The sequence below is a fragment of the Acipenser ruthenus genome, chromosome 1, assembly GCF_902713425.1.
Source record: "Acipenser ruthenus chromosome 1, fAciRut3.2 maternal haplotype, whole genome shotgun sequence".
Classification (NCBI taxonomy): Eukaryota; Metazoa; Chordata; class Actinopteri; order Acipenseriformes; family Acipenseridae; genus Acipenser; species Acipenser ruthenus.
Genome location: NC_081189.1, coordinates 97592040 through 97615749, shown reverse-complemented (window position 1 = coordinate 97615749; position 23710 = coordinate 97592040). Strand labels below are relative to the sequence as shown.

The following is a 23710-nucleotide window of genomic DNA, read 5'->3' as shown; positions in this document are numbered from 1 at the left end:
TGACCCGTGTTGACTAGGTGTCTTGACTTTATATTACAGTATATTACTATTACACGACGGACAAAACCAAATACACATAATGAGAAGGATAACTTAATGAACCAAGTTATTATTATTATTTATTTCTTAGCAGATGCCCTTATCCAGGGCGACTTACAGTCGTAAACAAAAATACATTTCAAGAATCACAGTACAAGTAATAATACAATTAAGAGCAAGATAAATACAATGACTTTGGTGTTAAGTTCATTATATGATGAATACAAATAATTGTACATAATGAAATAGCTGGTATTGAGCTATAAGTTCATCCTCAGGGAGATCAAAAAGGGTAATGCGGACCCTAAATACTCTCCCTTCTTCTCAGTACTCTTCCCTCTGTTCCTGGGTTGTTCAGGAAGGTTAGGAGTCTGCACTCTCTGTCGTAAGAAATACATTATGACTGCTGCCATAATGTTCTTTCCTATCAGCAGCTTTCTGACTTTTGCGCCCAAATAAGACCAATTTGAAATCTGACTTTTTGTGGACCCTTTTTAGGGTCGGCGCAGCTATTCTGCAGCTTCATAAATGTGATTTTAATGTCACAAACTTCATTTACAAATAAGCCCCACCTACAATTTGGCCATGCATATAATTAAGGCTTGATACGCCTCAAAACGCATAGCTAATGAGCGGTGGAGCGCATTGCACAGCGGAGCGCATTTTGGTGGTGCTAACACGACCTTAACTAGCCAAAAGTGTCATGATACATACAGGGCAATTCTAAGGCCAGCGTAAACTCGACGCTACGGCCTTAATGTCGTCGCAAATGCTTGACACATGACCCCCTATACAGTATGTATTATGCATTATTATTTGTTGATTTACATAATTGAATACATATTTTTTCTTTCTTTTTCAGTGCTTCATATACATATTTATAATGTATTTAATAGAGAGAGGATCATACTGTTTGGTGTTTGGAACAAATACCTGCAAATCCAGCATTCCCTATAAAATATATTACATTAATACACACACATACAGTTAAATATGGCATTATTTTATTTTGTATTTAAATGCTTTTGGTAAGAAGTGGTTGTACAGTATATGTTTTCATTTTCTTTTTAAATGGCTACTTAACAATATCAATATTAGGCATGCACCAACATAATGGTCGTTTCTTTTTAAGTAATACACAAAATGTTAATTATAAGTGACTAGAAATGATGGGAACTAGATTATTTATCAATGTTATCGTCCTAGGGCCCAATTCAATTAACTTTTTAGGTGAAGCTAATCATTTTGGGAAATTGTCCATGAAATAAATTGGGAACTTGGAACTGTATATAATTGGATTAAATTAATTGATCAATGTGTTCACGGAATACAAATTAGTGTTGCTCTACTTCTGATATGTTTTGAAAAAAGTCATACTTTCATATTATATAAAATCTTTTTTAAATGATTTAGTTCTGTATCACACAATTCATTTGACAAATCAGTTAGGTTAATTCATTCATTTCATGGTAAATAAAAACAAACAAACATCTAATTAGGGATATAAAAATGTTGCACTAGGTGCCAAAACAAGGAATTTAGAAATGTTACATACATTGATCATAATATCTACCATGCATCATAACAAACATTTAGCTAACCATGTATGCAGTTAAATGTTCAGCAAATTAGTTAGAACACGGGGGAAGAGGACTGAATTGATAACATTGTTGCATATATCCTGTAAATACAACAAATGCTAGGTAATTAGGTAATTCATTGTTTTAAAATGCTAGGGAGGGTCTGGTTTTGATTATTTAAACAACGGTATTTACATCCGCGCCTGTTAAGTTAAATTGTTTTAAACCAAAGGCATATACTAAAAGTGTATTTATTCTATTAATTTTACAAAGTGCAAGAGCAACAGACTCAGCATTTAAATATAAAAATGCAGTTGTGATTCACAATAACGTATGTTGTACAACGATTTCAGTCAGTTCTTACATATATTAATGATAATCTGACAGTTATAAAAAATCTTGATTACTACACCATGCAACATTATAAAATCTATTACATCACATCATTTAAATATGCATAATTGCACTGTTTTGTAAAGACTTGCAAATGTTTGTTTTTTGTTGTAATGCTAATGTTTTGCATAAAGCCCTTGTATCACATCCAACTAGTTTGATGATTAGCAACACAAATAGTGTACCTTTATAAAATCTCAGCCTCAACATGTTCTAATTTGCTAAAAGTAGTGCTGTAAATACAGTATCAATTTAAGCACTATACACTACTGTGGCATTTGTCTGTGTAACAGGGCTATTAAACAATATAGGTTTGCCTTCATAATGGAAATATAGATCACTACTATTTTAGTATAGTGAAAGAATTATATTATAATATGTTACTGTTGCTTTGCAGTGTATATCATAAGATTTCCAATAATAATAATATAGTCTTTTTCAAACAAGAACCCTAGCGTTCACTGGGTGTTTTAGAGCTGGTAATCTGTAAATGTGAGATCTGTAATACTGGAAGAAGCAACTGGAAAGCATCCTGAATGTAGGTGGTGCTGTTTGATCCCTGCAACAAAAAAGGAAGCCTTTAATAACTAGGATGCACATCAAGACGCAGGTACGTTAGCCACTTGTAGTTACAATTCAAAATATTTACAGTGTACTACATGCACACAATTATTTGAGTCTTTCTCCGGCATCATCATATATGTAAATAGCTAGTTTTTATCCTTCTGCAGTCCACAGTAATCATTTACTTTATTTTGTTTATGCACTACACGAAAACAAGTGTAATAGTAAAACATACATCTGTGTAACTGCCAATGATTTTTCTTACTTTAGAGTTGGATATCCTGACTTATTTTTCTGAATGTTAAAAATATTATAAGTTTCATATTTTAGTTGTCGAAAATTATAACTTCATAGTGTTTCACATTCTAAAGATATTTATTTAAGGCAGTTTGTGAGGTGCTTGCTCATCCCCTGCCCCCATGATGAGGTTTTTAGCGATTAACCAAGTTAACTACTGGTAACTTTAGAAGAACATCTTATAAATGTATTGTACTGTATAAATACAATATAAAGTCTTACCTCTAATAACACACTGTTAATCCAGGGGGTTAGGACCTCTGCCTTTAGTTTGCTCTGTAAATATAAATCAGTATTTACTAGTCATTTTGTAAGTAATTTTTAAATGAATAACATAATCAAAACATGCATTTTAACTGTAGTATAAAATATTAAAATCTTGATTTATTAGAAGACACCATAATTTAATGGTTAGTAAGTCCTGGGCTCAAATCCTCAGCTCATGACTTCCTTGTGTCTTAGTTCTCTGAGCCTAAAAAAAAGCATGTATTATAACTTGTAAATCATGCCTACATTGTAAAATAAATACAAAATAAAACAGCAGTACAAATTACATGTAAACAAAATGAGTCTGATCAAAGATTCCACTAACGTGATCAAGAGTTCTCTACAAGTATGCTTCTCCTTTGAATTTCAGTGTATATGACATCTAAAGGAGTATTTCCTTTATATATGTTCAGTGGTTTCTTTGATGCAAGTCCCTGTTTGAGGTGAGTTTGGATTTGCATGTTGAGGAGGTGGGGCTGGGGCAGCCACAAGCTCCTCTTGACCTGTACCTGCCAACAGTTACTCGGATCAGAGCTTGACTCTGCAGCTGCAAATCAGCATGTCCAGCATTGCAGGGTTTTCCGTCCTTCCCTAAGGGTAATTACTCACCACTTCAATGGGAGGCAAGATCTTAGTGCAGGCCAAGATCTGTTCATTCAGCACACTGCTGGAGAACCTCAAAGTTCAAATCTTAACATACAACACATTCAACAAGCAAGAGAGCTTAAGTGTTGAGCAACGCGTAATATTTTTAGATATATGAAATTTAGAATAAGTTTCAGAAATTTAACTCAATTTTAAGATTTAAAGCAGAATTCTAACTCCAAACGTGGTGGTATTTTTTTTCTAATACAGAGAGATATAATTAAAATGCAATATTGTAGTCACAGAACAGAACATCTTCATTAGCATTTGCCTTACCCCTGCTGCAGTCAAAGTGTCAGAAAACTTCTTAGAAAGGGAAGATACCTCCTTGCACATAGCCCCTGTTAGCCTGATGAAAGGTAAATAAATACATCATTATCTGGGAGAAAGCTTTTAAAGTTTTAAAAGGCATCATCAATGGGGGAGCTCCATGTGTGTTCTAATTTTACTTGAGACATTGTGCTCAAGCCAAACCCACGGTTGTCAGGTAACATCTTGTTTGAGTGAAACTGTTTAAAGCACAGTGTTAAGCTCATGTAATAAAGCTGTGATATGTAAATGCCTAGTGTCTGGTTGTTTAATAATATGTTATACTGCTCTTGCATAAATAGTTTTTCAAATGTCCATTGGTGGGGTGGCATATCGTTAGTAGTGAATAATATTTCAACTAATTTATCACACAACTCAGCTATTGCCGATCACCATGACTGAAAACCGGCGGAGACGTAGGATTATAGAAATCTGTGCCAGACACCTTCCAAGGCTGTCTGGATTGGGAGCAGTGGACGTTTTCACATGAAATTTGGGTTTCCATGTGAAAATGGGCGTGGATTTCCCTTGTTTTACGCCATGCTCACGCTATACCCCATCTCTCTCGGTGGCCGTTATTTTCAGCCACAAACCTCTCGAGCTGTTCTCCCAAATGTGCACGCGCATCGCCACTTCACATGTAAATAACCGCACATGGAAACTCCCCCATTGATGACAGTAGTCAGTCATCTGGTGTGGTGGTAAAAACAATGAACCATTTTCTATAGAGCACACTGCTTTCAAACACAACTGGTTAAAATGAAAAAAAATAATCTTTACATTCCCCTTCCCCATCTCCCTGTGAAAGCACAGCAGTCTGTCGCATATCCGACTGCGGTGGGACCAGAGTAAGGGCAGATATGTAAAAAGTCAGATAAATCAATCCTGTTTTAAATACCATTATACACAGCTGTAACAATTACTATATTCACACAATTATTGTTTTGAGATTCAGCTTTTATTAGGGAGCTCCCCTAAATCCCTTGTTTAGAAAGATAAGGGTATTAATGCTTGAGACAGGGTAGCTGTGCCGTGTGGGTGCGTGCATTCACTGCTGAGTGAGAGACAGGAGATCGAGACGGAGGTTGAAGTTGATACGCCCTGCAGGGGAACAGGATTTATTTACTAAACAGCTCACGTGACACTAACAGCAATGGTAGAGCACAGAGTACATACAACAAAGTTAAAAAAAACTTTGGTGGGATCTACAATCTCTGAACTAATCTTCTCTGTTCAATAATAAATGAACTCCTGCTACTCGCCCGGCTGTCGGTGGTTTTGACTTGCTTACTCACTCTTCGGTATCCAACCCTGATTCTGGTTCTCTCTCACTCACTCATTCAAGCTTACTCTCACACAGACACTGATCATGGCAGATAAACGGTTAGGGTGGATATGTGACGGGTGGATACACGATGGATTATGGTAGCTCTAATTATCATGAAGCTGTCATATTATGAAATATTCCAGTACACAATTCTAAAAAGCCTGACATAAGAAATGGGCATGCTGTCCTGATTGTAGAATTACTGTACTACTGTATAATGATAGGTTGTTTATGAATAACACTGTTTCATCAGCAACATGGTCTCTACTTACCTGGTAAGGATTCTGGCCTGATCCAGAGCTGGCTTCTCTACATCTTGTCCATGCAGAATTAGCTCTGCCACTTTGTGAAGCTGTTCAATACTACGAGCTGTCACCTCAGCCATGCTTTCAACTGATGACATGTAGATATCCTGCAATTTATACAAAACACTGCTGTTCTTATACTGTTAATATTTGTTAAATCTCTTGTGAAATGCTGTTTAGCTGTGATTTCAAATGTCACTTGAGCCAGTCAAAAACTGACGAATAAAAAAAAGCGAAAATGTGCAGCATGACAAACCACACTCTTTAACATATCACCATTAGCTAAGCCACATAATAAATATAAATGAGGGGGTACTGTATTCAACAATATCAAATGGGTCCAAGGCCAGGATTGGGTTTTAATTATATAGAGAAAAAATATAGTAAAATATATATATTTAATTAAATTATATTTTAGTCACAAATGTAACAGTATGAGTTCTTAGCTAGGTTTGGCATTGTTACGTGCTAATAGAACTAGACCTATCGATCTATCTATCATATAGATAGATAGTAAGATAGTTAGATAGATAGATACTCTCTCTCTCTCTCTCTCTCTCTCTCTCTCTCTCTCTCTCTCTCTCTCTCTCTCTCTCTCTCTCTCTCTCTCTCTCTCTCTCTCTCTCTCTCTCTCTCTCTCTCTCTCTCTCTCTCTCTCTCTCTCTCTCTCTCTCTCTCTCTCTCTCTCTCTCTCTCTCTCTCTCTCTCTCTCTCTCTCTCGTGCTCCCCCGCTATAACGCAGGTCTTGGGGAACACAATATGAGCGTTATAAATGGGGGAGGGGGTGGAGGGCACCAAAGGACACATAACACCACACATCTGACTAAAATACCAAATAAAATAACTCCCGCTCTATAATGCACATATAGTGAAGCAAAAATGTAACTTTCCGTGAATTAAACATGCATAAAGCACCATGTAATCAACGCTATATTTTTTACAAAAAAAAAAAAGGTAACATTCCCACTCATGGATCATTTTAATTAACAGTTTTTAAACTATAAATAGCCTTGCTAAACGGCGGTCGGGAGTTCAGTTCGAAACGTCAGACAAGCAAACCAAGTGTGAGAAGCAGAGCGAGGGGAAGAGAGAATGGGCTTGCCCCAGGTTTGGCTGCCGGAGCAGGGCTGAACCTGAAGCGTCTCGACTCCCGGAGAAAGCTGCAGCTCCTCTCGCAGCAAAAAAGTAAATACATTAGGAAAGATAACCACGTAATAGGCCTAATATCTATTTAGTTATAAAACAAATGCTGAATAAGATGTCTGCGTTATAAAGTGCCAGCGCAGCTTTTCTTCAGTTCAGATACTGAATCAAAGGGGAGAGACAGAAACGTAAGTTAGACTGAGAAGTTGTTTATAGTTTGAACAACACTGGTACTGTATTTACTGTAGAAATATTGCATGAATCACTAGGAGGAGTTTTATATCCGAGGTGCGCTATAATCGAGAGCCTTATAGGGAGGCAGCACTGCATGTATGTATGTATGTATGTATGTATGTATGTAGGTATGTGTGTGTGTATATATATATATATATATATATATATATATATATATATATATATATATATATATATATATATATATATATATATATAAAATCACACACACACATATATATAAATAACAAGAAAGTTAATTTGTGCATGACAATGCTTGATATTGACGAGGTGCTGAGCAGTATAAGGTAATTACATAAAATGAAAGTAGTTTCTACGGCAATGCAAAAGTTCAAAACGGTTTCAGCCAAACTTTCAGTTTAGATGGCTTACCAAAAGAGTTTCTGTAGAGACATTCATAGTCACACTCTTGTCATCTTGCTTCAAAGGGGTTGATTATAAAAACAAACAAACTACCGTGTCTTCATCAGGTTCACATTAACTAATATATATATATATATATATATATATATATATATATATATATATATATATATATTATATATATACATATATATACATACATATATACAGTGCCTTGCAAAAGTATTCAGACCCCTGACCAATTCTCTTATATTACTGAATTACAAATGGTACATTGAAATTTCGTTCTGTTTGATATTTTACTTTAAAACACTGAAACTCAAAATCAATTATTGTAATGTGACATTGGTTTTATGTTGGGAAATATTTTTAAGAAAAATAAAAAACTGAAATATCTTGCTTGCATAAGTATTCAACCCCCACACATTAATATTTGCTGCAATAACAGCTTTAAGTCTTTTGGGGTAAGTATGTACCAGCTTTGCACACAGTGTCGGAGCCCATTCTTCTGGGCAGATTTACCCCAGGTTGTTCAGGTTGGTTGGACGACACTCGTGGACCGCAATTTTCAAATAGTGCCACAGATTCTCAATGGGATTGAGATCAGGACTTTGACTGGGCCACTGTAGGACATTCACCTTTTTGTTCTTGAGCCACTCCAATGTTGCTTTGGCCTTGTGCTTGGGATCATTGTCCTGCTGAAAGGTGAATTTCCTCCCAAGCTTCAGTTTTTTAGTGGACTGAAGCAGGTTCTCTTGCAGCATTTCCCTGTATTTTGCTCCATCCATTCTTCCTTCAATTTTAAAAAGACGCCCAGTCCCTGCTGATGAGATGCATGCCCACAGCATGATGCTACCACCACCATACTTCACTGTAGGGATGGTGTGTCTTGAGGCATGGGCAGTGTTAGGTTTGCTCCACACATAGCGCTTTGAGTTTTGGCCAGAAGGTTCTATCTTGGTCTCATCTGACCACAAAACCTTTTCCCACATCGCAGCTGGGTCACTCTCATGCTTTCTGGCAAACTCCAGACGTGCTTTCAGATGGTACTTTTTGAGTAACAGCTTCTTTCTTGCCACCCTCCCATACAGGCCAGTGTTATGCAGAGCTCTTGATATGGTTGACTGGTGCACCATTACTCCACTCCCAGCCACTAAACTCTGTAGCTCCTTCAAAGTGATTGTCGGCATCTCTGTGGCTTCTCTCACAAGTCTCCTTCTTGTTTGAGCGCTGAGTTTTGAGGGACGGCCTTTTCTTGGCAGTGCCTGGGTAGTGTGATGCAGCTTCCACTTCCTGATTATTGATCCAACTGTGCTCACTGGGATATCCAAACACTTATTATTATTATTTTGTACCCTTTCCCTAATCTATGCATTTGTATTACTTTATCTCTAACTTCTGTAGAATGCTCTTTGGTCTTCATTTTCCTTCAGATTCACAGCCTGACCAAAGTGGGGTTTTTATCCAGAAAATATGACAACAACTTTAATGGTTCATAGGTGGAGGCCAATGGTAAAGTAATTGTGTCCTCGTTAGGGCAATTTCTTTTATTGGTGTAAACTGGGAGCTTCCACAGCACAGGGGTTGAATACTTATGCAAGCAAGATATTTCAGTTTTTTATTTTTCTTAAAAATATTTCCCAACATAAAACCAATGTCACCTTACAATAATTGATTTTGAGTTTCAGTGTTTTAAAATAAAATATCAAACAAACGAAATTTCAATGTACCATTTGTAATTCAGTAATATGAGAGAATTGGTCAGGGGTCTGAATGCTTTTGCAAGGCACTGTATATATCAATTCTTTAACAATTCAACCTTTAAAGACCTCCTTACCCCAACAGACTTTGAATTATCTTCCTCTGCTTTACTTGTTTCCTCATCTTTTTTACCGCCTAATTCTGTGTTTTCTTCTTTCGGGTTTTCCTCACTTTCCATTGCTAAAAGATCCACTTTGTTTACCCAGTCATGGGCTCTTTTTCTTGCCTAGAAATACAATAACATAATGATGGCATTGTAATGTCTAGCGTTTTAGAGATTCGGAAGAGACAGAATGCTAAACAATACTCTGTGATTAATTACTAAAGCACTTACAGGAACCACAGTGCTTTCACTTCATAAATGTTTTAAAAATGTAAATTATGAAATAATCAATTGATGCTGAGGATGTTACTGGCGTCAAAAGCACATCTGAAATTCCAAGTCATTAATGCAAATGACTGTCTTGCTGTTAAGGAATTAAACCTTTATCTTTGCTTTATAAATCAAAAATGTTGTGTCTGCTTATTGTACATATTTTTTTTCTGAGAAAATAAAACATTCGTCATCTACATTGTATATTTTTAAGAATCCTAAATTAAAGTTACTAATTATGAAAAATGGTTTAATTATTTTTTTTAAATATAACAACCCTGTTAAGCATATATATATATATATATATATATATATATATATATATATATATATATATATATATATATATATATATATATGCATAAACCATATGCTTATTAAAAAAAAAAAAAAAAAAGAATAGTTTAACAATATGCTCTGATGCAAGAATCAGTACATGATGTTGAAATATTGTACCTTGTTGAGTTTGTCAGGAGCGGCAGCAACATGCAGTTCAAAAAGTAGCTCTGTTATTATGCTCGCAAACTCTTCTTCTTCAGAAGCTGGAAATACAGGAAACATCAGTTTTCAGTATTCTAAAGTATTTTATAGTTTACAACATTATTTTGAAAAATAAACCAATTCTTTAAATCTTGTAATATTATGATAATTAACAGCAATTCATTGTTCTGCCTGTACAATGCACAAACAATATCCCAATAAATCTATTAATACCAATGCAATGTCCCTTTTCACCCCAATTTAAAATGTGCAATTATGTTCCCTAATTGCACCAGCTCCAATTCCACCTATCACCCCTTTTACATCCAGAAACTTGACAGCTTATGACCTCCCCTACCCGTAAGTCAAAGCCAAAGCAACTCCCTGTGGGATTCCCAGCCAAGACTGTCAAATTGGCACAGCCTGCACACTACTTGACCGTGCCTTTACCATAACTGCATACATTTTACATCACCTTTTTCATCTTCATCTTTTTCAAAATCCTTCTCCTGGAAGATTTCTTTAATTGTAATCAGATCCCTTTTCAAAGTTTCTAATTCTTCTCCTTCAATTGACATTAAGACGGACTGAACCTGGACATAAAAAACAAATACTAGATTTCTCAGTTATGCTCAAATATGAACTATAATATTCAATGAAGTTGGGATACTCTTTTATTCTCTATATGGATGTTACACATTTCATCTAAAATACAATCACTTAACAGCAACTGAGCATGAAGACACGTTTGTATGAGGTGGAGATTCCAATTGAATACAAGACTCCTTGAAGTCTTTATACTATGTAGTACTTGCCTTGAATTCACTTTCATTTGAGAGAATCTCTAGAGCCTCCAGATGAGATAAGCCCTGGAAATCATCAAAGAGTATTCCATAGTGCGCTGTCCTCTCCATTACAACTTGATTGCCAATTCTCTCCTTCTCCTTATCTTTTGCTTCCCTTAACATCTATGAAAATATTCACATCACAGACACATGATAAATGCCCTGCAAATCAATTTGCGGTAAAAAAACAAAACTGCCATATATAGAACTATTTCAATGGATTATGCTCCCTTCTGAACTTTGTGCATTTGGAGATTTAGTAACATGAAGCCCTAAAATCTTTAAAATGAAAACCCTTGACACTACACCTTAAAACAAGCATAATTTCTTTGAAGTTTACTTTGTGTTTGTTGGGCAGATGTAAGTAACATATGGTCTTCTTAGGAGAACAATGTATTTCACTGGCATTGGGTTACCTAAAAATGTATATTACCTGTGACAAAGTTACAGTTCTCTGCATCAGTATTTTGGTCTTCTTGAAGCCAGGGTCACTCTCTGCGAGGACGTTCATTGTCTTCTTACCAATAAATTCCAATGCACCCAGACCACCAGTAATCACAGACTTACCCTACAAGAAATATGAAATAACAACACTAAATAATAGTAAGCTTCTGAAATCATGTCTTGCAAGCCACAAGGTTAAAAGTAATTTTTTTTTTTTTTTTTTTTTTTAAATCCATGATTCTGTGTTGCCCCAACTTATAACCACCTCATATACCTCTCTTCCACTGTACAGCCAAGCCAGCCTGGTTGTTTCTGCCTGCAGTCTGAGCCGTGCAACTAAGGTCACACGCAAATGAGCGTGTCGAGTCACATGTAGATGATGCGGTATTAAGAGGCATTGTATTCGTTTTCATTCTTCATATAATACTGAATACAACTGAAATGCAACAACGGACTGAGTACCCAAAGAGGAGAAGAATGCGTCTCAGGAAGAGCAGCATTTTGGATCTGATGAGCAAGATACTCGGCCTGAGATGTCGTATGGCATTGTTCATCTTCCACGAGTGTACTGACTAATGCAGCATAATGACAAAAATCATTAACCTTGCCCCTGGCCCTGCTCGGTTCCGAGCCAGATTCAGATGTGTTGTGAGGTCAGAATTTCACCATTTGGTTCTCACTCAGCTTCACAAATAGTCATTGGAGAACCACCTGTACCATGAGGGCCATTAGGCAATTAGTTAAGCTGTTCATAGTTTTTTCACTTTAAATATATCTGGTAATATAGCTAATTAAAGACTTGTTCTATCAGGATGTTGAAGAGCTACTGTGGATTCTCACTGTGTAGACCCTTTTTTTTGTTAAAGCTAATTATATGTTGTGTTTGCATTTTAATTAGGAAAAGATCACAATCTGATAATATAATTGTTAGCTATATGTTAATGCAAACAAAATAAAACAATTTTTAAAAAGATCACCAATACATCTTCAGGGAGTTTATTTTACATTTGTACCACCACAGGGTTTTGAAAAGCCAATGAAATAAATTAAAAAAAAAACTTTAAATTATAATTTTTTTTTTTAATTTTTATTTTTTTTTACAACAATTTACCCAGCTGGGGTTTAGAGGTGGGGTGCAAATAGGAGATTATATGGAATGGAACTTACAGTATATGAACTGTGCACTTCTCGTTTAGAACTTTTCTTTGTATTTTTTTCCAAATACCTGCAGGTTTTAAATGACTGAGATACTGAAACAAAAAAATGGGTTCAAAAGAATCTGTTTTTAAATCGTACTGGTTCAGGAAACACAACTGGATGCATTGATTAATGTTGTTGAAGCTGACACGCTGGGATCCTTCAAGAAGCTGCTTGATGAGATTCTGGGATCAATAAGCTACTAAACAACCAAACGAGCAAGATTGGCCGAATGGCCTCCTCTTGTTTGTAAACTTTCTTATGTTCTTATGATACCCAAACCTTATTTTAAAAACGTCCTGGGATTTTTTCTTTTTTTCTCTGAATGTGCTACATGTACAGTACTTACTGTATTTTGAACTGCGTTTGTAATGGTTGACAACATTCCACGTGACCCAGATGAAGCAGATGAGGGAGGAGATTCAGTTAGACCCAGATCTTCAGGAACACCTAAAAAGCAGCAAATATAGAAATACAGTAAAACTGTCTCCAGCTCAACAGAGTGCTAACCAGCTCCACCTTGAATAAGCAGCCACAGATGTTCAATTTGTAGACCAGTTAATTCAGGCACCCCTGTACTGTAAACAATACAAATCAGGATTTTAGCAAAGAAACAGAAGTTGTAAACACAGTGTTCTGCTGAAGTCATACAATGGAGCATGAATGTTTACACTACAGCAGTGGGCAGCACGTGCATTAATACTCAGGAAGAATGTTTACACTACAGCAGTGGGCAGCACATGCAGTCATACTCAGGAAGAATGTTTACACTACAGCAGTGGGCAGCACATGCAGTCATACTCAGGAAGAATGTTTACACTACAGCAGTGGGCAGCACATGCAGTCATACTCAGGAAGAATGTTTACACTACAGCTGTGAGCAGCACATGCAGTCATACTCAGGAAGAATGTTTACACTACAGCAATGGGCAGCACATGCATTAATACACAGGCTTCCAAGACTGCCAGTCAATCAATTTTTGTGTTACTTAGGCTATATTTTAATGTCATTGAGACAACAAAAAGGGCTATAATGTGTACCAGCTCAAGGCACATGTCAGTTCTTAAGACAGACACGAGCCATTCATTTCTGGCAAGCTCTTATTTTTTCTAGTTTTGAATATCCCTCAAGTAAAATGAATATACAGTTTACCTGGTATTGTCCCTTCATTACTTCCAGACTGCTTGCTCTCCTCAGAAGTTGAAGAGCTGCTGTGGATGGTAAGTGTGGCTGCCTTTTCTTTGACTGCTGTTATCCCTTGACCTGAATCAAGACATGAAACTGAAATAAACATACACAGAGTAGGAAGATGCACAGACTTTCTGTAAATTTGCATCACAATAAAGAAGCATTGAATGTGAAATTAAGTTTATTTAAATGAGTAATTAAATTAACTATGTGCTTATATAGTGAACCAAGCATTATGTGGATTAATTAGGTACTTTGCCACTTTGTGTTACATAAATTCATCAGTTCACCACTGGATTAAGCAACACAATTAAAGGCTAGCAAAATCACCTAACTCTGTATCCATGTAAATCCAGCTCTAGCTAGATGAATGAAGATTAATGAAAACTCTCCTCTGGTAATTAAACAATGCAGCTATTCTTACACAGAATATAATTAGAAGCTATAAAGTTATTGAAAATGGGCTGGGAAAATAGACTCCAGAACTGTCCTGCCCCCCTATCCACATGCAGTCATTTTTTCAGAACAAACGGTATTCTTCAAATGCAATAAATTTGCATTACATCTTACTGTATGCATCTTCCCACTCATCTATCACAAACCACTTGAGAATTGTATCTAATGGACTGCACACCATTAATTTGATCTCACAGCATGAGAAAATGATTGTTGTGTTCTATGGATTATCATTAAATTAATTGCCAGCCACAACCTCAAATAGCATTACTGAAAGGATAAAAGACTATTCAATGGACTTAAAATATGCCTTCCTGCTGAGGGAAGATATTACATCTCTCTAAAAAAATACCCATATACATTTTCTTATTTCTTACCCACTGACTCTGTTTCTAACATGGTTGTTCCATATCAAATCAAGCATAATCCAGGAAAGTCCCCACCTCAAGATTTAGATTTTGTTTACCTTTTGTGAAAGATACAGGTCAGGTATGAAACCAGGCCAGATATCTCAGCTCAATGATGAAGATTTGCTGAGATACACCCCCTTTTTTAGGGGACGGCGGGGAGGGTGTGGAGGGCGGGGAGGGGGGGGGGGGGGGGTAAGTCATACTTGAAACGCGTCTCATTTTGGAGTGATTTTGAGAATCTAAAAATGATATTTAGTATGTCAGTAGCCCTATGAATTCTTCTGTACAGATAGTCAGGTAGGTCTTCTGCAGAATTCATGCAAAATGGGAAAAAAGGAAAAATTGTCAAATTCCTGAGTGATTTTTAAGTCAACAGTACCTCTGTAGCCCTATGACAAACCACTTGCATATAAAGATTATACACATGTCATGGTTTTAGTTTTATGGATGTATTTATTTATACACATGTTATGGTTTCTCTTGGTTTAAACTCAAACTATTTGCTAATAGTGTGCAATATAACCCAAAACAACATAACAAGTCCCTCAGCTATAAGCCCACCAAAGGCCAGTTTAACTCGTATCCCACAAGTGGTTTCACCTGGGCATTTTTCAATACTTTCATCCTGAAGCCTTTTTGTGGGGTCATTAAATCAGACAGTAAAGTAGGCAGACAGTAGCAGAACTGCATACAGAAAGTCAGTTAAATTATGAGCACGCCTAAGCAATTTAAAAATGATATCGCTTCTACTTTAGAAGGATTATACACTTAAAAATCACTCCGGAATTTGACAATTGGACAATTTCTTTAATTTTAAGGCCCCCAGCAACACAGAAATACTAAAGCGGTGGTATTTATTTTGCATGAATTCTACAGAAGACCTACCTGGCTATCTGTACAGAAGCATTCATAGAGCTACTGACATTCTAAATATCGTTTATAGATCCTCAAAATCACTCCAAAATGAGACGCATTTCAAGTATGACTAACCCCCCCCCCCCCTTACAAAAGGGGTGTATCGCAGGAAATCTTCATCGTTGAGCTTAAGTATTTGGCCTGGTTTCATACCTGACCTGTATCTTCCACAAAATATAAACAAAATCAAAATCTTGAGGTGGGAAGCTCTGGTTGAGTTGACAAGGAATGACCCAACATTCATTGTTCGAGGTCCTTTTATGTTTCCAGCCTTTTAATCTTTATTATGAGATGATGATAATAAGGTTTCCTTTTATGTTTTAACAAATGGCACGCTGACTCTTGTGATAGATTTATAGCTTGTCTTTAATCATGCTTTTGCTTTTCCAGATTGGAAAAGACATGTGTTCTGTATTTCACTGCTAAATCTAAATATAGCACACAGCACCCTGCTAGGTATACTGTATAATCTATATAAAACTAAAAGCATGTTGAGAAAAGGCAACAACACTCTCTATTGAAGGCAGAACAGGATCTTACAGGATATGTAAAGTGTACAAGGCAGCTGTAAAAAGCAATATATATATTTTTTTTATAAATCCCCCAAATGTTCATAGTCAATTATGCTACTCTATTCACACTAATCCCTTTATATTTTGTATGTAGTGCTTCTTGTGCATTGTAGAGTTTTCAGGACTAGACAAGGAAATGGATGCGTTTTTAATAATCGAGTGTGTATTCTTTATAAATAAATACAGAGGATTTATAAAATGCTTGTAAGGTCAGTAGTCTGTCCTCTGCAAAAAGATAAGGGGCTGTATTTTTCAATCATTTTAATCCTCATCCCTTAAACAGTTTACTGCGGTAAAGCATGATGAAGTGCAGGCAAGCATAGTAAATTACAGTTGAGCATGGTAAACTAGAAAATTACTGACAATATAGTGCAGTAAAGTTTTAAAAGTGAATGCTCTGCTGTGATTGCATTTACTATATAATCACCTTGATAAATTGTAAATTTAAAAAAAATACACATTTATCAAAATTTGAAAGAATAAAGAAGGAATTTTGGAAATAATTTGTTAAAGCCATACCAACAGTGGTCGTTGCCGTTGTCAAAAGGGACTTTCCCCATGAGCCCCAGCTACCCCACCTTCTCCCCTCTGTGGATGCAGTTGACTCCTACATTGAAGATACATTAAATCAACAATCAGACTGACTCTTAACATGGTATTATTTAAATAACAACATATTTGCTGCTTTATTTCAAAATACTGAGCTACTAAAATACAAGAAAAGTGCTGGTCCAGTATGAAACACTAACAGAATGGGAAGAGGAAGAGCTCCACCTATTCAAAGGATGGGTACTGCACAGATGAGTACTCACTTCAGATTGAGGTTTTATCAAAAAACAACACTATTTGTTTGGCATACCAGGTTTGCTAGTGGAAACAATCACAATTACATAAGCAATATCTTTAAATTAGGTTAAAACTGATTAATAAAATCCATTTAGATTTTTTTTTCTGTTTAAATCTTAAAATACATCTGACCACCATGCTAGTAGTAGTAGCTTTTTCAGTGTAGTTCATCCGACAGTACTCCTCTCTGAACTACTTTTACAGTGTCGTTAGACAGCTCCGAGGTGCTCGTATTATTAGTTTTGACTTCTTCAATTAACCCATTCTTCAATTAACATGATATTAAAAAGGTTGAAATTTACTTTACATATTTTGTTACAAATAAAACTGTTGGAGTGGTATTGTTTGATTCTTTTTTGTGATGCGGTTACAAACATTCGAAGGGCATATATTAAGGATCAAATTCAGCGCCATTCTGAGACAAGGGGAAGGGGCAGAGCTACCAGCACAACAGAACACAACAAAGTGAGGCAGTTCTTCCAGCGACAGCATGGCAGCGACATCGTGTGAGTAGTGCATCGTTTTAAAAGTGCAGAGCAGTTAGAAGCAGTTTGACAGCTGCAGAAGCTAAACTAAACTTCAACAAAAAAAATAAATGAACATGGTCTTCAAGCCAGTAATCTGTGACACCTGCATGATGTGGGTAATCCAAGAAAAGCCAGCAGAGCTAAACCAAGTGTGTGTAAAGTGCTGCACGATCCAGGACTTGCTTAAACTAATAAGTATGCTAGAAATGGAGCAATGGAGCTGCAGGAAATGAGACGGCAACAGGAGCTTGAGGAGCTGGCACACCCACAATTCATGGAAGTCTGCACCCCTAGCAGACTGACAGCCACCAGGGAGATAGAACAGGGTCAAAACAGCTGGGTTCAGGTAGGCAGAAGCAAGGAAAAAAAAGAAACTTCAACAAACACAACCACCAGAAATCAAAACATCAAAATTTAGATGATCAAAACCAAGATCAAGAGAACGAAAGGAACAACATCCAGGACCCTATACAGTGCTGGCCAGGCAGCAAAAAGAAGGGAGGTCATGATTGTTGGGGACTCCATATTGAGAAACACAGCAAGTTCAGTTCGCAGTCTGGACCCCCTTACAACAACAGCGTGCTGCCTTCCTGGAGCCTCTGTCACGCACATCACTGAGAACGTGGACAGGCTCCCAGAACAAACAGGAGACGACCCGGTAGCAGTCGTCAACATCGGTACAAACAACATTGGAAGAGACAGGCCAAGATCCCTGCAAAACAAATTCAGAGAGCTAGGAAGGAAATTAAAAGACAAGACCAAAACTGTGGTATTTTCTGGGATACTGCCGGCACCTTGAAAAGGAACATACGATCAGCTGGAAATACATAATCAAAATGTATGGCTGAAATTATGGTGCACAGAGGAAGGCTTCACCTTTCTTGAATATTGGAGTACATTCTACAACAAGGACCATCTATATAGGCGGGACGGACTGCACTTAAACAAAAAGGGAAAGGATCCTTGAGGAGGTTCAGAAGCACTTAAACTTCAGAAGCATTTATAGGAGGCTGTGTGGTTCAGTGGTTGAAGAAAAGGGCTTGTAACCAGGAGGTCCCCGGTTCAAATCCCACCTCAGCCACTGACTCATTGTGTGACCCTGAGCAAGTCACTTAACCTCCTTGTGCTCCGTCTTTCGGGTGAGACGTAATTGTAAGTGACTCTGCAGCTGATGCATAGTTCACACTCCCGAGTCTCTGTAAGTCGCCTTGGATAAAGGTGTCTGCTAAATAAACAAATAATAATAATAACTAGAAAGTAAGAGAAAACAAAAAAACAGAAGGGAAACCACATCAAAACAAGGCAACAACTCAGGTAAGACAGCCATTAAATGTATTTATCTAAATGCTAGAAGTCTCAGAAACTAAATGTTAGAACTTGAAGCTGTATAGGAAAGATAGGCAGGACAGAAGAGGTGGAGGGGTAGCGCTATACATAAGAAATAGTCTTGAAGCCCAGGTGTTAAATCTGGAAGAGGAAAACAACGCTGAATCAATATGGGTCAGAATAATGGACAAAAATTCAAAGGGCATAATAATAGGAGCATGCTATAGACTGCCAAACTCAGACGCCAAGCAAAATAATCTGTTATACAATGACATTAGAAATGCGTGTAGCAAAGGAGAAGCCATACTAATGGGGGATTTCAACTTCCCCCATATAAAATGGGAAAACCCGGTGGGGAGCATGACGGACGAAATTGAAATGGTGGAAATGACAAATGACTACTTCCTAACACAATTTGTCAAGGCACCGACTAGAGGGGAGGCATGCCTTGATTTAGTCTTTTCAAATAACGAAGACAGAATAACTAAAACAGAGGTCAGAGAACCATTGGCAAACTCAGACCACAACATGGTCTCATTTGAAGTGAATCCAAAAAGTAATGACTAAAGCTAAGGTTTACAATTTTAGAAAAGCAAGCTATGAAGGTATGAAACAGAGACTAACAGAAGTAGGTTAGAGTAAAATAGAGAAAACATCCACAGAAAAAGTATGGCTGTTTTTTTAGAAATGTAGTACTAGAGGCGCAAAACAAAGGCACTTTAGAGAGCGTTTAAAAGGGACCAAAAACAAAGTACACAGAAAGAGTACTTGGAACTGCAAACACAAGTCAAAAAGGAAGTTAGAAAGGCCAAGAGAGAGATAGAAATTAACTTTGCTAAGGGGGCTAAAACCAATTCCAAAATGTTTTTCCAATATTATAACAGCAAGAGAACATTCAAAAGAGGATGTTAAATGTCTAAGAGACACAAATGGCAAAATCATAGACAAAGAAAAAAAAATAGCAAATATATTAAATTATTACTTTTCACAAGTTTTTACAAAGGAGGATACGAACAACATGCCCCACATGTCGACCTGTTCCTATCCAGTTTCAAATAATTTTAGCATGACAGAGGCAGAAGTGTTAAAGGAACTAGGAGCTCTTCAAATAAACAAATCCCCTGGGCCGGATGAGATCCTCCCAATAATACTCAAAGAAATGAAAGAAGTTGTTTACAAACCGCTAACCAAGATCATGCAACAGTCTCTTGACACAGGGGTTGTACCGACAGACTGGAGAATTGCAAACTTAATACCAATCCACAAAAAGGGAGACAAAACCAAACCAGGTAACTACAGACCAATAAGCCTGACTTCTATTATACTGTATGTAAACTTATGGAATCTATAATAAGATCCAAAATGGAAAATTACCTATATGGTAACAGTATCCTGGGAGACAGTCAGCATGGTTTTAGGAAAGGGAGATCGTGTCTAACTAACCTGCTTGATTTTTTTGAGGATGCAACATCGACAATGGATAATTGCAAAGCATATGACAGTGTATTTAGATTTCCAGAAAGCTTCTGACAAAGTCTTGCATAAAAGATTAATCCTCAAACTGAACGCAGTAGGGATTCAAGGAAATGCATGCACATGGATTAGGGAGTGGATAACATGTAGAAAACAGAAAGTACTGATTAGAGGAGAAACCTCAAAATGGAGTGAGGTGACCACAGGGATCAGTATTAGGTCCTCTGCTATTCCTAATCTACATTAATGATTTAGATTCTGGTATAGTAAGCAAACTTGTTAAATTTGCAGATGACACAAAAATAGGAGTGGCAAATACTGTTGCAGCAGCAAAGGTCATTCAAAATGATCAAGACAGCATTCAGAACTGGGCAGACACATGGCAAATTACATTTAATAGAGAAAAGTGTAAGGTACTGCACGCAGGCAACAACAATGTGCATTATAAATATCATATGGGAGATACTGAAATTGAAGAAAGAATCTATGAAAAAGACCTAGGAGTTTATGTTGACTCAGAAATGTCTTCATCTAGACAATGTGGGGAAGCTATAAAAAAGGCCAACAAGATGCTCGGATATATTGTGAGAAGTGTTGAATTGAAATCATGGGAAGTAATGTTAAAACTTTACAATGCATTAGTAAGACCTCATCTAGAATATTGTGTTCGTTCTGGTCACCTCGTTTCAAAAAGGATATTGCTGCTCTAGAAAGAGTGCAAAGAAGAGCGACCAGAATTATCCCGGGTTTAAAAGACATGTCGTATGCAGACAGGCTAAAAGAATTGAATCTATTCAGTCTTGAACAAAGAAGATTACGTGGTGATCTGATTCAAGCATTCAGAATTCTAAAAGGTATTGACAGTGTCGACCCAGGGGTCTTTTTCGACCTCAAAAAAGAAACAAGGACCAGGGATCACAAATGGAGATTAGATAAAGGGGCATTCAGAACAGAAAATAGGAGGCACTTTTTTTACACAGAGAATTGTGAGGGTCTGGAACCAACTCCCCAGTAATGTTGTTGAAGCTGACACGCTGGGATCCTTCAAGAAGCTGCTTGATGAGATTCTGGGATCAATAAGCTACTAACAACCAAACGAGCAAGATGGGCCGAATGGCCTCCTCTCGTTTGTAAACTTTCTTATGTTCTTATATCCCTCTAGCTCAGCCAATCAGATTGAGGTATAAAAGGTTATAATTGCATCGAGGGATTCTGGTGACATCATAAACCACACGAGTGAAGCTTGATAATGAATTCACCAGAAACCCAAGATGCAATTATAACCTAAAGCAATTCACTTCAGTCCCATTTGATATTTATTTATTTTTTAATAATATACGGATTCCATGACTTTTGTTAAAATAGTTTTTTTTTTTTATTATTATTATTTTAAAACATCTTGCTCTTGGATGTTTTAGTGGTGGGGGTGGTTAAAGATTTGTACTTGAATGCTTCTCTGTCTTCTAGTGTAGGAATTTCAGAAAGGACTGACGTTTTGAGTGCTTGGAATTTTTTTAATGAAAATGACAGTCAGCAGCAGTTTAATAGACATACAGAGAATCCCAAGAGAAATAGGTGGGAAAGCCATCATTTAGCGATGCGTCATCACATTGCTCAATTATGTCTTTTTGATGTAATACTGCTTAATTTTGCCTTTTCTTGTATGGGCTGAGATGTAATTATAGTACTTTAGTACATATATTACAGTACTGTTCGTTGTAAAAAAAAAAAAACAGCATTTCCTTAAGAGGTGGGGAATGATCAGATTTTTTTTTTAAAATAGTTCTTTATTACAGTAAACAGTATTTTATGACAATTTAGTTTTGTGTTTACTATTTTATATGAACAAGTTATTAAGCTTAAACTGAACAAAAACATAGAAGTAATTATAAAAGAGACAAAGGAGGAAATCGCAAAGCCTTTTTCATGTAAATTTTCATTTAAGGGTCCTATACTGCCCCCAACATGTGTGACTGTTGTAACTTTGACCAGCTGCATTTTAAATGCTTTCTTCCACCGTATATCAATGTTCTCTATCAGAACTGAACAGCTGTTTATAAATATAAAAAAGTAAAGACGTGTAACGTGCCTGAGCATCCTGTCTGTCCAGTGTTGTTTCATTCGCAGCCTCTGCTTCCAGGCTCACTGACTCCGTGCACTCGGTCAGCTGACTCCCCGACAAGCCCTTCTCTGTGGGGGCTGTACTTTCAGCTGGTCCCTCTGTCTCTTCCCCTGGCTGGACAGAGCATTCCTCAGCGTGGTGCCCACCACCCTTGTCTGCTGTTTCTAAGGGTTCATTTATTGCCTCAGAGGCTTCACTATGTAGCTCTGTTTCTTTCACAAATGATGCATCACTGTCAGTGGGGTCTGACAATTGACTGTTAAGTTCAGTAGAAACACTTTCCATGGTGTAACCCTGTGACATTTTGATTCATGTCTGTTAATAGAAAAATAGATACACCATTAAAAACGAAGATTCACTGCAGAGTAAGAGCGAAACACAACATGTTATATTAAGGCCAGCATTCTACAGCATATTGAGGAAATTGTACCAAGCACTACCGTTCATTCCTATATATTTCGTCAAACAGTAAAAATGGTCACATAATTTGTGATGCAGTAAGGAAACTAAGCTAAAGAGTGACATCTTGTGGAGTTGAATTTGGAAACTACCGATATGTGTTTTGAATTTGTGGAATGCAAATAAAACGATTTACCATTAACATTTGCATATCAGTGTCTGAAAGACAAAATAAATAAATAAATAAATAAATAAATAAATAGTAAATATAATCAAATACAGGTATAAAATGAAATAAAGAGTATTTTCGTTGATTCTGAGCATATATAGCCAACTTAAATAATGACAGCAGTATTCCATAAACTAAGGTTATTAACATGATTTCCTTTCTTTAACGATATACATAGCCGCATAGATAAAAACACAATTAAGTAAATATATCAATGCAAGATTTACAAGATTTACTCAACTGTGCAATACATTTCAATTACTTGTATTACAATTCTGTAACGTTGACCTGTGACGTTGTTAAGCATATATAGAAAACTTTAAATACAGTTTTGATATACACAGTATCTGCAAAGTATCTCACCCGTTCTGTTGTCAGCCGGGTTTGTCTACTTTCCCCTTCCACCTCCCTCTGCGCCACGTCGGCAGGCAGCACTAGGTTATTGACAGTGACGTCATTTGAACTCTGCACTCGCCTTGTTCGAATGACAGGGCAAGGATTCGGAATGACATGCTGCGTAGGAAAGTAACAGTTCTAAGTCCTTTATCTCACCACCGTCACTGTATTAACGATATATTATAAAGGACTGTACTTGTGCCACATTGCAATACATATAAATAACACGGAAGATGATGTGATCTGCTAAGGTGTCCTAGTGT

General features: G+C 36.8%; 1 protein-coding gene across 1 annotated transcript; it reads right to left on the bottom strand.

Moving 5' to 3' along the window:
- Positions 1-102: 102 nt before the first annotated feature.
- On the bottom strand, positions 103-23548 carry LOC117421443 (protein NOXP20-like). The gene is made up of 14 exons (XM_034035898.3): positions 23415-23548; positions 22391-22738; positions 16649-16736; positions 13741-13851; positions 12937-13037; positions 11380-11514; positions 10917-11069; positions 10577-10694; positions 10078-10163; positions 9325-9474; positions 5694-5833; positions 4062-4134; positions 3096-3149; positions 103-2571 (listed from the first exon to the last, which is right to left on the bottom strand). Exons 2-14 carry the CDS (start codon positions 22724-22726, stop codon positions 2464-2466), a joined length of 1653 nt encoding a protein of 550 aa, XP_033891789.2. The 5' UTR covers positions 22727-22738; positions 23415-23548; the 3' UTR covers positions 103-2463.
- Positions 23549-23710: the final 162 nt, after the last annotated feature.

Bases quoted from the DNA above. Each gene is read 5' to 3' on its own strand.
- LOC117421443 (XM_034035898.3), bottom strand. From the start codon at position 22,726: ATGTCACAGGGTTACACCATGGAAAGTGTTTCTACTGAACTTAACAGT. The intron at 13,852-16,648 runs GTATGGCTTTAA...GTCTTGATTCAG, and splicing joins AACGGCAACGACCACTGTTG to GTCAAGGGATAACAGCAGTC. The intron at 11,070-11,379 runs GTAATATACATT...ATATTTTCATAG, and splicing joins GAACTGTAACTTTGTCACAG to ATGTTAAGGGAAGCAAAAGA.